The sequence below is a fragment of the Ruditapes philippinarum genome, unplaced genomic scaffold, assembly GCF_026571515.1.
Source record: "Ruditapes philippinarum isolate M1 unplaced genomic scaffold, ASM2657151v2 ctg1025_1_1_1_1, whole genome shotgun sequence".
Taxonomy (NCBI): Eukaryota; Metazoa; Mollusca; class Bivalvia; order Venerida; family Veneridae; genus Ruditapes; species Ruditapes philippinarum.
This window is the reverse complement of record NW_026857505.1, coordinates 122,411-138,083: the sequence shown is the minus strand read 5'-3', so window position 1 is coordinate 138,083 and position 15,673 is coordinate 122,411. Positions and strand designations below refer to the sequence as shown.

The 15,673-nt window shown below is 33.5% G+C and overlaps 1 protein-coding gene and 1 long non-coding RNA gene across 2 annotated transcripts; both read left to right on the top strand.

The window, feature by feature from the left end:
- Window positions 1-8,070: 8,070 nt before the first annotated feature.
- Window positions 8,071-12,716, top strand: LOC132749982 (uncharacterized). The gene is made up of 5 exons (XR_009628485.1): window positions 8,071-8,165; window positions 8,322-8,372; window positions 8,634-8,713; window positions 9,415-9,483; window positions 12,589-12,716. It is a non-coding gene; the product is annotated as an uncharacterized LOC132749982 (long non-coding RNA).
- A 1,217-nt stretch (window positions 12,717-13,933) lies between these two features.
- On the top strand, window positions 13,934-15,673 carry LOC132749986 (ectin-like). Its single transcript, XM_060739936.1, has 3 exons — window positions 13,934-14,134; window positions 14,272-14,425; window positions 15,568-15,673. The coding sequence occupies exons 1-3, from the start codon at window positions 13,957-13,959 to the stop codon at window positions 15,671-15,673; spliced, it is 438 nt and encodes a 145-aa protein (XP_060595919.1). The 5' UTR covers window positions 13,934-13,956.

Below are 15,673 nucleotides of genomic sequence, written 5' to 3'. Positions count from 1 at the left end.
TCCGATTTTCAAATGTCATAGATTTCTTCTGATAACTTAGAAGATACTCTCGAGCTTTTCTGATAACTTTTATTACTGCAAATATGTTTCTTCCGCACGTTTTAGCGTTTTGTATTAGTCAATAAGTAAATCGTAGGCCTATCCTTTGCGCAAAAAATTGGTTATAATATATAGTATTTGATTTGAGTTAGTAGTAAACAGTCTGCATAGGATAAGCTGGTGATAGGCTATCTACAGCAAAATATGACTCAGTGGTCACATGTATTCAGCAGTATCATGGATTAAAGCGCCAAGCAAAAATGTTTCAAAACTTAAACTTTCTTAAGCAGGAAATTTAGAGTTGTGCTTCCCTACTCTGACGGCTAAGTAATTTGTATCTTTTTATACCATAAAAACAAGTATATTACCAGGATAACATTAACACCTATGTACGATGGCACAAAGGTGACATGTGTGTGTTTTTATTTATCTCGTGGCCACGAGATACTATGTCGTGGCCACGAGTTACTAAGTCGTGGCCACGAGATAGCTAAGTCGTGGCCACGAGAAACTAAGTCGTGGCCACGAGATACTATGTCGTGGCCACGAATTACTATGTCGTGGCCACGAATTACTAAGTCGTGGCCACGAGATAGCTAAGTCGTGGCTACGAGTTACTATGTCGTGGCCACGAGTTACTAAGTCGTGGCCACGAGATAGCTAAGTCGTGGCCACGAGATACTAAGTCGTTGCCACGAGATAGCTAAGTCGTGGCCTCGAGATAGCTAAGTCGTGGCCACGAGATAGCTAAGTCGTGGCCACGAGTTACTAAGTCGTGGCCACGAGTTACTAAGTCGTGGCCACGAGATAGCTAAGTCGTGGCCACGAGATAAATAACCAATCAGATTACACCATTTATGTGAATTTCCCTAATTAACTAGACATGTGCTATAGTACAAGGATGCCCTTTCTTCACCAGCCTGTAAAAGTGTCATTTATACAACTTATTGACTTGTCAATAATTTTACATTTAGTGTCACTGTGACCCTGATTTTTGACCCAATGACCTCGAAATTATTAGATGTCATTAACTGATCAGGTGCAATGATCTTTCTGAGTTACATTAACCATGACTTATCCTTTCTAAATTATTCATTAGAAAAGGATTTTACCTTATAGGCTACCTTCTGTCCATGGGCAATGTCCCTTACAAATAAAATAAACCAGGACTTATTCCTTCTCATGTTATCGTATAAACAAGGTTAACAGGCCGTAGTACGTACAAACTGACCAATTCGACCCAACAAAGAGCTATAGTCAAAATTAATGTCTGATGGGCCTTGGAAGGTGACTTTCTAAGATGATCTTAAAGACAAGTTCAAAGTGAATATCTTCTGAATCAGTATTTTCAAAGATTAATGTTGCATGTAAAAGTAGGTTGTTAAGTTTAAAAAATCATAATAATATATAGTTTATTCTGATTGGTTAATTATCTCGTGGCCATGACTTAGCTATCTCGTTCCCACGACTTAGTAACTCGTGGCTACGACATAGTATCTCGTGGCCACGACTTAGCTATCTCGTGGCCACGACTTAGTAACTCGTGGCCATGACATAGTATCTCGTGGCAACGACTTAGCTATCTCGTGGCCACGACTTTGCTATCTCGTGGCCACGACATAGTAACTCGTGGCCACGTCATAGTAACTCGTGGCCACGACTTAGCTATCTCGTGGCCACGACTTAGTAACTCGTGGCCACGACATAGTAACTTGTGGCTACCACTTAGCTATCTCGTTCCCACGACTTAGTAACTCGTGGCTACGACATAGTAATCGCGGCCACGACTTAGCTATCTCGTGGCCACGACTTAGTAACTCGTGGCCACGACATAGTATCTCGTGGCAACGACTTAGCTATCTCGTGGCCACGACTTTGCTATCTCGTGGCCACGACTTAGTAACTCGTGGCCACGTCATAGTAACTCGTGGCCACGACTTAGCTATCTCGTGGCCACGACTTAGTAACTCGTGGCCACGACATAGTAACTCGTGGCTACCACTTAGCTATCTCGTGGCCACTATTAAGTAATTCGTGGCCACGACATAGTATCTCGTGGCCACGAGATAAATAAAAACACACACATGTCACCTTTGTGCCACCGTACCTATGCCCTCGAAAAGTACCATCTTTTTATACATTATTAAAATTTAACCGAAGTTGGCTCTAAATATTTCGAACCCTCGAGCAAACTTGCACGCTACTTCCGGGTTCGAACGAACAAAGTTTGCCTATATATTTTTGTTATCAATTATAGCAAAGGAAGCAGAGTTTCCTACTCAAAAATTACATAGGAGGAATGTCCATCAAACATTGACAGAAGAATTTACGTTAAACTGTAAAAAATAAATTGTATTACTTTCGTACATCTGGATAAGTATCTTAAAGAAAATCAAAGATCAAATATTTCTTCTTCGATGCCGAATTGGACACACTAAAACTACCTACTCTTATCTTCTCACGAATGACAATGCTCCTTTCTGTGTAGCTTGTAATGAAAATTTTACTGTCAAACATTTTCTTCTTGAAAGTCATGATTTTTCACAGGTTTTATCGTGTAAACTCGCTCAATGAACTCTTTAATACAATTCCATCAAAAAACATCATTGATTATTTGAAAGGGATAAACTTGTATTCTAGGATCTAATTGACTCTTTTTCATTGTCATTTACAAAACATTTCATAACGTTTTTTATTTCATGCTTTCCAGTGTTTTATTGTAATATATCAGATGATTATATTCCGATAAACAACTAGTGAAATTTATAAAATATAATTTTCACTGTAGCCGGACTATATCTGAATGCGGATGAAAAGAAAATCATAACTAAATGGAATAACATGCAGAAATAAATGCCGTCATACGTAAATTTTGTTTCTTTAGGAAAAGGAATCGATGTCATCATACATCATGTTAAAAAATTATCAAAATTAAAGAAATTTAACAGAACTATATTTCAAAACTGATGACGTGACGTCATGATATGATGACGTCACAAAGGAGAATGCGCGACGTTACGCGGCAAAATCAGTAATAAAATACTTAAAATCACTTAAATAGCATGAAATAAAAAGAAAATTTATTTGTTTTACATATAAGATTGAAATATATTTCAGTCGTGAACACCAGCTATTATATTTTCTCTCGTGGCTACGCCACTCCTGAAAATATTGCATCTGGTATTCACTCAGTGAAATTATATTTCAATCTTACAAGCAAAACAAACATATATCCTATATAAGCCTATTACAGCATTCGGCACGATATGGCCAGTTATGTGTTGACGTGCCGTAAAAATCCAAACAAACAAACAAGAAAATCACGCTCATTCAGTTTAAAGTAAACTGATTCTAAAGATATGGCATTTAATATTGAGTTAAACTTAACTTTGATAAGCAAAAATGTATGCAATAAAGGAAGTCCTGTAAGTTACGTATATGCTAAAGTGGATTTAAAAACGAAAGGAACAAAGTCGATCAACGGCATGAATCACATCTTTTATCAGAGACTTACTTTAACTTGACATATCTTTGTCATAGAATTTTCTACAAATATATGGCAAAAAATGATACCTTTTAGAACATAAAACATAAATATCTGTTGTCAGCCTGAAGACAACCCCAACCTCATTAAAGTTAGATATAGGAAGTGCACACAACTTCATGCCATTTATATGTAACTTCTTAAGTTTACTGCAGACCGATTGCATACTTACTTAATGTTTTCTAAAAAGCCAAGAATACTGTATACATAAAGGCACCATGCTTGAGTATTGAATTCAAAGCAAGTCAATGTTCAACATCAATCCTTTTCCAGTCTACGAGAACTATCCCTACTTCCCAGCAAATGCTGGGTTTAAGTCTCAACAAAGGTTTTAATGTTGTCTTATTATATAATGTTTGTCAACTCGAAGAATGCTATACAATACAGTTTTGATTAAAAATTCAACATGAAGTTTGAGAGAATATCTTTACTAGAGATATTGCAGGTTTTCTCAGTTAGAAGGTTGGCTACTCCCTTTAAACCGTTGTACTGATTTTATGTTAGAAAAACAACGGTTAATATGTAAGGAGGAGTATGATGAAATGATGCCACTCCCGTAATAATATTAACAAAAGGTACTGGCGAAAACCAGTCGCAAAAACATCAAGATTGATACATTTTGATAAACTAATAGATATATATATTACTATTAATAGTATGTATTAACTGTGTTCTATTTGATAGTGTATCGGCGTTTTTGCCCTTGCCTGTAATAAATAAATATTTAAAGCATATATAATTAAATAAAACATGTCTGAAAACTAAGTATTTTTGTTTGTTAAGAAATACGGCCGATACGAATGCGTTGACTGTAACTTTCATTTTGTTTCCCTTTGCAATTGGTAAATGTAATCTTTTACAAATTGTCTTCTTTGAAAATGAAGCATGCAAAAGGTCTTTTTGTAGCTGTGGAAAATTTGTTTAATTTTTCAAATAGCAGGAAACTAAGAATTTCTGATTGGGCGAATTGCATCTGCGAAAAATAGCAATAGCTAAAAATGGCCTCAGGTCGATCTTAAGGTAACTTGTAACCAACGCTGAAAAACCTTTTACTCTATTTCATTGCAATGAGAAGTGCAGCACTTTGAAATCAGTTTTGATGGAGAAAAAAAAACAATGCAAAATAGTGATTTTTCGAAATTTTGAGACGTTCCTCCGTTGCAATTGTAATAGGAAATTTAAGATTGAGCATGTTGTTATAGAGGATTATGTTTTAGGCAAAATATGTGCCAAGTTTCATCAGAATTGAAGCATTTTTCATAGTTTTATAGCAGTTTGAACTTGTAACAGGAGGCTTTTAAATGAAAACGGCCATTTTTCACAATAGGCTCATGGGGTAAAAGGTTAAATGAGATGCAAATATAAACATCACTTTGATATTTTGTAATAACTATTGTTTAAGGTGAAAACATTTTGGAAAATTCGAAAAATGATAACTTCCTGTTGTATTTTGGAAACCAATAAATATTACGACTTTGTCAGTCGCACGATGCACCGTTCCTTGTCGCTTCTATTTGTATCTCAGTTATTGTGTATAAATGAATATCAGTTACTATTTTTCAGTCAAAGGTTGTCCAATTTTCAGATAAATGTATATAACATACACAAGAAAGAACTGAATAATCTCTCTCCACAAATAACTGTTGCCTCTGCGAGCATTTTTAGGTCATGGCGTTAGTGGAAAAAATATCAACATACGAAATAATAATATAGATGCAAGTGTCTCTGGGTGTCCTTGTTAGGGATATCAGGGACATGTTGGGACTATTACGTTACAATGGTCCTTGACACAGAAGCAATTTAAGTGTTGTCAGATATTCTCTTCCGGGGATTGATTTACTCACAAAATTGTTGCTGCTGAAGTTATGGAGAAGTAGATTTTAATAAAGTGGTGTGCAATCTGGTATGATCTTGCAAAAAAATACACTTATTATATAGGATGAATTCTTGTCTACCTAGAACACTTCAATATAAAAATGCTTTTGTACAACAATGATATAAGAAGAATCAACACTGTACCTCGGGATACACCTTTTCATTTAGATACTGCATGTGATATTAGACTGCTACACGTTTGGGGCACCTTTTCCTGTAAATACAATACCCATACACATGTGCGGGCTTTTGGACACTGGTAAGAACTAATACTGAAATTTAAAACTATACCACTATTACAATTACCTATTATGCAATTTGTGAAATTAGCCAGTGATAGCTATTCACTTTTTTCTTCCATAGAGTCACAACATTCAATGTTCATTGATCTCTGTGTAATGTTTATAAAGCGATTCGAATTATCAACAAATAATGAAGTTCATTTGTTGGTATAGAATCGATCGATACCAATGATAAACATGTCCGAATATGTTAAATCTTAAAGAGCATATGTGCAAATATTTTTTCCACTTCTGTACTCAATACTTTTATACCCAATTAAAGGACATTTAATGCATTTCTTTAGCGTTAAAATTTGTGTTTGAAAATCTACAGGTTTTGATAATGTTAAAAGTAATGTTATTTTCATTTGATGTTCTTACTATTATTTTTTTTTAAATATTTAGACTAAAATTGCAGTGAAAATCCATGTCGGATTATAAATCATATCATTAAATACATGAAGAACTAAATATTCCAGATGAACTATATTTTCATTAAAAGTAATAATGTATTTTTTCAGTAAGCTAAAGGAAATGAATATTATGAAAGTTAAAGCGTATGAAATAGTACAAAACTGACTTCAAATGACGCAGACTATTTAATCTTTATTTACCATTGCGGAGCATCTTTAAAAAAATATGTTTGTCGTAGCACTGTTATAACATGTACATTGTAAATAGTATTTAACAAATTTTGAAATAAAATACGCATGTATCTTAGAAATATTGCAGGAGGTAAATATAAGAATTCGATTTTTCCATCCGTTTGTTTATAGGATTTACATATAAACATACAGGCACAACGAAAATTATAAAACCAACATCTACTTAAACCTGGCATGATCTTAGAATATCATACAGAACGCGAAAAAAATGGGGTCACCTAACATTTTTTCGAGTTTTCTTCCCTTGAATGTAAAAGTTTTATTTCTTGTAAGGGCAGTTATTTACATTCTAGGTTAGCATTTGTCTTGATTTAAATGTAGCCGACTTCCTTTTGAGTAATTTCGCACAATTTCAAGTACTGGTCATTAGTAGTGATTTGCTAAATATTTCTTTTTTACTTGAACGTATGCAAATTTTCATTTTGAAGAAATATTTTTTTATTGTCTATGTTACAGAATTTTCAGCTTACCTCTTCCAACTGGAAAGAATGCTTAAATATGTCGAAACAGCAAAAATTATCAATTATTATATCTGTTAACTTTGTCTTTTGAGAATTTGTATATCACGTATTGTTTTGTAATAAGATATGGCTAGGTTATATTAAATAAATATATCAAACTACCATTAATAAATGCGCATATATAATAAGCATTGATTGAAAAATATAAGGATTTTTTTTAAAAAGTAGGATTGATTGGTACAACATATACCAAAGCAAAATATATACATTAATGTTGTTTTGCACTATGCATGTTTAGGTGGCGAGTGCAATATTTGGAAACGAAATGTGGTTTGTGATGTTATCTTGAAGCGCACAAATTAAGCGGTCCCCGACCAAAGTTACCTAACTAATGTCTCTTATCTTAATAACCTAACATAATTCAAGCGTCACACGATTTGTGTGTCAGCACATAAACTGTCTGCAGAAGTACACTTAAGAAAACAAAATTCAGCTTTTAACACAATCTTTACCTCTAAAACATTGTTCATTTAAAAAGAAAATACTCAACATTGGCACATGCAAGCTCAATCCGGTCCCCTAGTCTGCTCTTCAAATAAAGTAAACGAAAAATTTACATTATTTGGAGGCGACAATACAATTTCACCCAAAGTCTAGGTTGTAACATGATTCTTAATAAAATACAACGGAAACCTTCCAAAACCTAAGAGCTGTGCTTTGACTAGTAAGAATTTCTCATAGTTTAAAGCGGTTCTTTGTAGGTGGATTTATGAAGCCGACTTGGCTCAGTACTTTTGTTGTAGGAGGCCCATGGTCACAAAAGGTTTTACATGTAGGAACACAAATATAGGTCAATTGGAAGGAGTTGACGGAACGTCTCACGTTCTCATACCATTCGCCTTAATGCAATTAATTGCCGTCCATGGTTAACATGCAATAGTTATAAGAAACGATATGACGTCAAGATTAATTCCGATGAGCAGTGCGATTCACTGCCCAATCAAGGGGCGGGGGGAATTTTTGAAGTTTTAATAAAAAAATTAGTTTGAAATAGCAACACTTTTGATTGGAGCATATTATCAACTATTATCATATAAATATTCAAATGAACCTTTTAAATATTTAAAGCTCTTTTTCTGCCGTCTGAATGTAATCGTGAGTAATATAAATTGTGGCACGCTCGTTATCATATGCGCATGTTTGACCTGAATACACATATAATAGTCGGTGACTAGGCTAGATCACTTGAGACTTTTAATAGTCACTGTGAACTACTAAACATTCTTCAAATAGACCGCAAGTAAGTTGATTACTATAATAAAGATTTAAGTTAATTCTAAAAGTCGAATGAAAACTAGATCTACTAGTATTAATAATGAATAAATAAAAGTAGGATGTCAGATGTTCTTCCTTTCTAGCTTCCATGTTGACAAAAAAGACATTAATTTCATTTCAGAAACGCAAATGTTAACTCTGTTACTATTGGTTTTAGTTCCAGACAGCATAAGTATTGTTTTTCTTAATTTACAAATATTTGAATTTTATGATATAAATTAATAATCATAGAATAAATATATAAAAGAAGTACTTTTTTAAATAAATTATAAATTTTACAAGTGATAAATTTAAATACGCAAAGTTATTTTACAATTCATATTGTTGACTTGATATTTAGAAAAATCAAAATTAATATTGATAGAATAAGTCAACTTTTTCGCATCAACAACTACAAATATATAAATTATGCAAGTACAAATATCTTCATCAGATTCATTGCAATGCTACTCTTGTTCAAATGTTGAAGACATTGAAAGCTGTCATAACATCACAGTCTGCAGTAACGGGCAGGTAATAAGTCGTTCAAGTCTCGCCGAATAAGAAGTAAGGAATATCCTAAGGGCCATCCTGGTTATACGTTAAAATACAGAGGGCGACAATTCGATAGTGCGACAGTGCGATGACGACAATACGATAGTGCGATGAATAATGGGACAGTGCGATAGTGCGATGGCGACAATGCGATAAAGCATTAGTACGATGACGACAGGGCGATAGTGTTATCGCACTGTCGCCATCGCATTGTCGTCATCGCACTATCGTATTGTCGTCATCGCATTGTCGTATTGTCGTCATCGCACTATCGCACTGTCCCATTGTCGCCCTCTGGATTATAAAGTATGACCACGATGGCCCTAACGGTATTGCGTAAAGAAGCCGGTGCAGGTTCGAGGTAACAGACAAAGTGTCTGATTGCTTCAGAAATACATTGAAACTAGAGCTTCTTTTTCTGGTTAAAACATATTGTGATTTTGAAAAATAATGTATCGTTAATATACAAAGTTGTGATATAATCGAAACATTAGTCTATCAATCTACGGTGACATGAGGATAAATAAAAATGCACGCATTTCGTATCTTATCGTCTTATCGTAATCTCACATTCACAATATTTGTTGATGTACTGTTTCGTGAAATATCGATTATATCTGCAGAAATATAAGACATATAAGTTCATACCACGTTGATTTTTTTATTTTAATTTAATTCAGTCATGCCTGACAAATGCAGTTATATCAGCACAGACAACAACTTTTTCATTAGGATGTGTTGAAAATCAGGTGGGTGAAAATTATTATAATATGTATGAAACTGCTTTGTATAATTGGGTAATTGGAACCACATTTCTTTAGATGAATAAATGCCCTTTAAAAAGAATTTATAATGATTTTAGAATATTTCTATATTTTCCAAATCTATGTGACGTTTCGGTTGATTCAAATTTATACATCGTAAATAAAATTCTGGAGAAGGTGTGATCCCTCGGAAGAAGTGAAACAACAATATTACATGAAAATTGTTGACACAGTTTGAGTCTATTCATGAGATATTTATAATGTAAAAGTGAAATTATCTAAACCGTCTCATCCTTAACTTATTTATAACTCTATACCAATAGCTCACGTCACATCACATAAACATCTTGGTGTAACTTTATCTCATGATGCCCGTACGGAAACTAATATTCATCTATTACTTGATAAGGCCTGGAAAAGAATCGGACTACTCAGAAGTTTTAAATTTCTTTTATCACGAATAAGTTTAGAACATATTTTGTATTTGTCCGCTCACTTCTTGAATATGCTGATGTTGTCTTGGATAACTTAACTGACGAACTAAATAAGGAAATAGAATCCGTTCAAAATGAAGCAGCAAGAATAGTCGCAGGTGCTACCAAACTATGTAATAGTAACAAACTCATCAGTGAACTTGGGTGGGAATCGTTAGAAAATAGAAGAAATAAACTCAAATAAATCTTATTGTATAAAATGAAAAACCATATATCACCTTATCTTTCAAATCTTCTAACTCCAACCTAACAAACTACATATAACCTTAGACATATTGACGATTTAACTCAAGTTCCAACCAGAACACATTTATACTCAAAATCATTTTTACCTTCTACTATTCGCACCAGGAATTCTCTTCCTGATACTCTTCAAGCTAGTCCAACTGTAAGCTCATTCAAGTCTGAAATAACTCCGAATATCAAAAGACCACCGTCTTACTATAATACAGACACACGTAAAGAACAAATCCTTCACACAAGATTAAGATTAGGATGTAGTTCATTGAATGAGGATCTGTTCAGAAGATCAATTGTAGAAAGCCTAACATGCACATGCGGAATGAGAGAAACTGTATCTCATTTCTTATTGCAATGCACCAAATACAGAAGTATACGTCAAAGATTTCTCACTAATTTAGATTGTCCGCTACAGTAAATTATCTACTTTACGACGACGAACATCTCTTTTGATGAAAACAAAAACTTCTTTCAGAATGTCAAAAAATTAATTACACAGTCGAAGCGCTTTTGGTAAGAAATACTATGAGTGTAAATAAACTTGGTCTTTCCATACGCTCATATTTCTTTACATGTTAATCTTAATTATTAAAGTCCGATATATTCAATCATATCCTTACATTATTCCTTTCTTCTAGCATTTCATCATAATTTACCTTAGTTTCTCTACAGTGATAATTCAACAATCAATTATTCTCTTATTCTTTGTTGTCTATTCAAAGAGCTTACATCTAACCGCAACATTATTTTTGTATCTTTATCTTGAAAATTACTCTTACTGGAGAGGAATTGATATAAGTAATGTTTTACTTGTTTTCCAATCCAGTCTTAATTACATGTACATTGTTGTGCAATGTTTTGTAAATGCCATTTATGTACAATTTATTGAATAAATAAAGTTTAAACTAATGTAAAAGTGCAACATCTCTCATACCCCCTAGCACAGGCTTGATGGGTATTGAATCTTCGACACTTACGAGCTGGAATCAATTAACACAAAGGAGCAGAAACTTTTAAAAACACTGACATAAGTGAAGTACAGGGCAACTTTTAAAAGCTGCCACAACGGCTTTTTGTGCCCCTACTTTAGGGTGAAGGATTTAGATTTACCCTTGTCCGCCCGTCCTTTCGTCCGTCAGTTCTCATTTTGTGTCGCGCGTCGTTTAAAAGGGACCTCGAGTCATGGAACTTTACAAGAATGTTGATCAGCAAGTAAAGCTGTAAACTGGGGGTTCGCTTGTAGATTTATTCTGTTTTGTCAGAGTTTTTGCCCTTGACTTAGTAAAACTTTGCAATTTTCAACTTTGTGTCGCACATAGCTCAAATAGTATTTGACCTAGGGTCATGAAACTTTACAGTAATGTTGATCAGCATGTTAAGTTGTGCATCACATAGTATTTCTCTTTTCAATTTATATGTTTTGTTAGAATTATTTTCCTTGATTTAGTGAAAATTTGCAATTTTCAATTTTTGTCGTGCGAAGCTCAAAATATATTTAACCTAGTCATGAGACTAATAGGAATGTTGGTCAGCATATGTAGTTGTGCACCTTGGGTTTCGCTTGTAGATTTGTCCAGTATTGGTAGAGATATTGCACTTGATTTAGTAAAAACAGTTTCATTATGTTGTGTTATTACTTCCTTGAGTGGTTGAGCTAGAATCAACCAACTTTACAGGAATAATGATCAATATCACTGTGAAACTATGCAACTGTGATTTTGTATGTGGTTTTTTCGGCTTTTTAGGCCTGAAAGTTTACAAAAATGTTGGTATATATATATGTACTTATGCACCTTGGGGTTCGCTTGTGGATTTATTCAGTATTTGTAAAGTTATTGCCCTTTACTTAGGAAAAGATTTTTAGTTTTCAACTTGTGGCACATGTACTCCAAAAATATTTGACCTAGAGTCATAAGATTGGCAAAACATTGGAGTTAGGGGGCACACGTGTCCTATGGACACATTTATAGTTTATTTTTAACATACAATTTAAAGATAGTATGGGACATAGAATTTCTAAAATAGCTTGATTTGTTCACCTATTTATCACTTTATTTTTCAGGTACAGAGAGTAATAAACACTAATTTTTAGTTAAGATTCATATCAACAGACACTCACTTTAAATTTGTTTAAAGAAACTACATTAATTAATTTTATATTTTTAAAAAACATTTTAACGGATACTGTCTCCAAGGAATGTATACGAAAATTGGTACAAGGCAGTTGTTAAAGAGATAGAGTGATTAAATATATATATAACTATCACTTGAAAATTAAAAGAAAGCTGCAGTTAATGTTGTAGAATAAATGAACAACCAACATATATCAAGCAAATGGTTTCTTACCTCTTCACAGCAATGTAGATCACATTTCGATGGAGCAGGACTTGTTGGCCGCGATATAAGCGCACGTGATACCAATTGCCACGAATGTTGTAGTACTGACAGATGTAATAACCAACTTTGTATTCACAACAAACGTATGTTCATTTTTGTATTCTTTAGAAAGATAACAAAAGGGTATTGTTAATCTGCTGAAACAATCTGTTTGTTACAAATTTGTGTCCTTAAAATCTGAAAGCCCATTCCAATGGAATGATAGAATAATCTTTAGTTATGTGCGTAGTTCTCATGCACACACATGTCTTGACTTATCATAATGTTGTGTAATTTTATTTCTGATGTATTTGTCTAAAAAAAAAAGAATTAGATTTTTTTTTAAATTTCTTCTACAAATTTCTTCCCACCCCAAAAAAATTTTATAAAATTTTATCTATGCTTGCAGATAATTAAACATACCAAAGTTTGATGTGCGTATTTTTAATGCATTTTTAATTTGAAAAATGAACCATCAAAAAGTGTGTCCAAATTTTTGGGACCTCCCCGCCCTAGGTAAAACCCGGGGTTAAGGTTATATTTGTCCGCTAAGAATACGAATTTTGCGACAAAAAAATTTTTTGGCGCCAGTAGGGAATAATAAATAATTTTTTTTTTGGACGATCGACTTAAATTAAATAATATCAGAATCTGCCATTATTTTTCATTAAAATTTTCGTCGTAAATATAAAATTTGGAATTATAAAATGCTTTTTGTATAAACATCTCCCCTTTTTTTACAAAATATAATCCTATTATGTTCGATTACGGGGATCATTGAGATAAAAAACTGGGGAAAATTTAAGTAGTAATCCGGGAATTTTTTTTTTTTCATCATTCCAAAGTTACAACGGGGCCGAGGGGTAAAACCCAGGGTCAGAATTGATGTAACTTTGGGGAAAAGGGCATACAAAACAAGAAAAGAAATGTCCCCAACCCCGGCCCCGGCTAAAAAAGGCCGGACGATGGAAAGGGCACCAACTCGAAAATGTCGAGCATTTGCCCAAGTAAAAAAATTTCCCCCTGGATTAAAAAACTAAATTTATGACAACACCAAGTGATATTGTTTTACATTTTTGCATGAATAAAGCTTTGAAATTGAATATATCACATGGAAATTATTACATCAGATTAGTTTTCTTTTTTAAAGTTGTTAACATTTTGCTTCTTAACGAGTCTAATTAAACACGGGATTTATAACTAAATACTCTTTTAAGTCTATCAAAAATGTACGTCTCAGAACATTTTTTTGTTCTAAAATTCATTCAAGCTCCTTTTACTTTTGACCTTAATGAACGTTTTATTTGTGCTTGTGAAGGAAAACAAATCATCATAAGTTACATTAATTATGTCAGTACATGGCGGTTGGACTACATGGTCAAACTGGGGAGCGTGTTCTGTGACTTGTGAATTTGGTATACAAAGAAGACATCGTAACTGTACCAATCCATACCCTTCTAGATTTGGAGACCACTGTTTTGGAGACACAATGGATGATAGAGTTTGTATGGTTAAAGCGTGCGCTGGTAAGTTTTTATTTTACTTGGACATTACCTTGAGATGAGAATGATGTAACAGTAATTAAATGCTTTTCTCGACAATAGAACACAAAATTAATGTAAATGTTTCATATACTTTGATAACGCGTTGATATATTTCACAGATGGTGGATGGACTACATGGGGAAGTTGGACAAGTTGTAGTGCTTCCTGCGACGGCGGTTTACGTACACAATCACGAACTTGCACAAACCCACCACCTTCTCCGCTGGGTAAAGCATGCGAAGGCGATTCTTCTAAAATTGCAATTTCAAAACAGTTCTTTTTTAAGGGGAAATTTTTTTTCTGTATTTATTTTAAACTTTAAAATAATGAAAACCCTTCCCAAAACAATTTAAAAAGGCCAAAATAATTAATTATTTAATTAAAATTTCAATTTTCATTTTTTTATGCGAAATAACTAATCTTCTTGAATTTTTAAACACTTGTAGAGCTGTGTTGGGCTTCTTGTTTCCATTTTAATAAATGATTTGCCTTCTTTTCGGGTTTTGGTTTTCCTTTAATCAAATTAATATCTTGCGAAGATATAAGGTGTGATTTATGTGTTACTTGGCATTGACATTGCCCATGACTAGTAGATGATCACTATTGATTTTAGGTCAAAGGTCAAGGCGATAGTGACACTTTATGTAAAGTCATTTTCCGATCAATAACTATAGAAATTAAAATCTATAGTTTGCAAAACTTGGCAAGAATATTTTCCGTGGCCAATAGGTGTTTCCTATCGATTTTGTATACTTTACATAAAAGGTCAGGGTCAAGAAGACATTTTGTGTAAGATTATTGTTCGATGAATATCTTGTGTATGTAAAAAACTAAGGTTGGGCCATTGTACGTGACTAACAAATAATGCCTGTATAGATTTAAAACATAAGCTCAAAAGATGAGGTGACAATGCCATTTTGGTTTGAACGTTGTAAATAGCCAGTAGAATACGGCAATGATTTTAAAGTCATTAGGTCAAGATCACGGTGACACTTGATGTTTAATCCTTCATTTATAACAACCGATTCCTCAGTCAAAGATTTGTTAAACTTACTTACAAAAGTACTTTATTTATATGATTCTTGACCTTCATAAAATGTTAATATACCTTTGTGACAGGCAAATGAAGTTTCGGCATACGTGCCCTATAAACAAATTCTACTTTTTGTTGTTTTATTTTAACAGGGATCAGTGCAGAAAACTGTTCCTCTTCAGGTAAACTGGTATTATTTATAATTTTAGTCAACTAAACATGTACATGTGTATGTAAATAAGAACTGAGCTTGCTGTAAGTTAGTTTAATACACTTTACAATAATTAAAATATGAACAGTAACTTCGTCAAAATATATATTAGACAACATTTATTTACCTTTCATTAGGAACTTCAAGATGGTTTTTTTCTTCTATTTTTAGTACCAACCGTGGCTTTCAACGTATACCATTTGACAAATCTGAGTCCTCGTGTCGGCGAGGTAATGAAATTTCAAACGGTTTTATTAAACGCGGGAAATGGATATAA

Bases quoted from the DNA above. Each gene is read 5' to 3' on its own strand.
- LOC132749986 (XM_060739936.1), top strand. From the start codon at position 13,957: ATGTCAGTACATGGCGGTTGGACTACATGGTCAAACTGGGGAGCGTGT. The intron at 14,135-14,271 runs GTAAGTTTTTAT...TATATTTCACAG, and splicing joins TATGGTTAAAGCGTGCGCTG to ATGGTGGATGGACTACATGG. The intron at 14,426-15,567 runs GTTCTTTTTTAA...TTCTATTTTTAG, and splicing joins AAAATTGCAATTTCAAAACA to TACCAACCGTGGCTTTCAAC.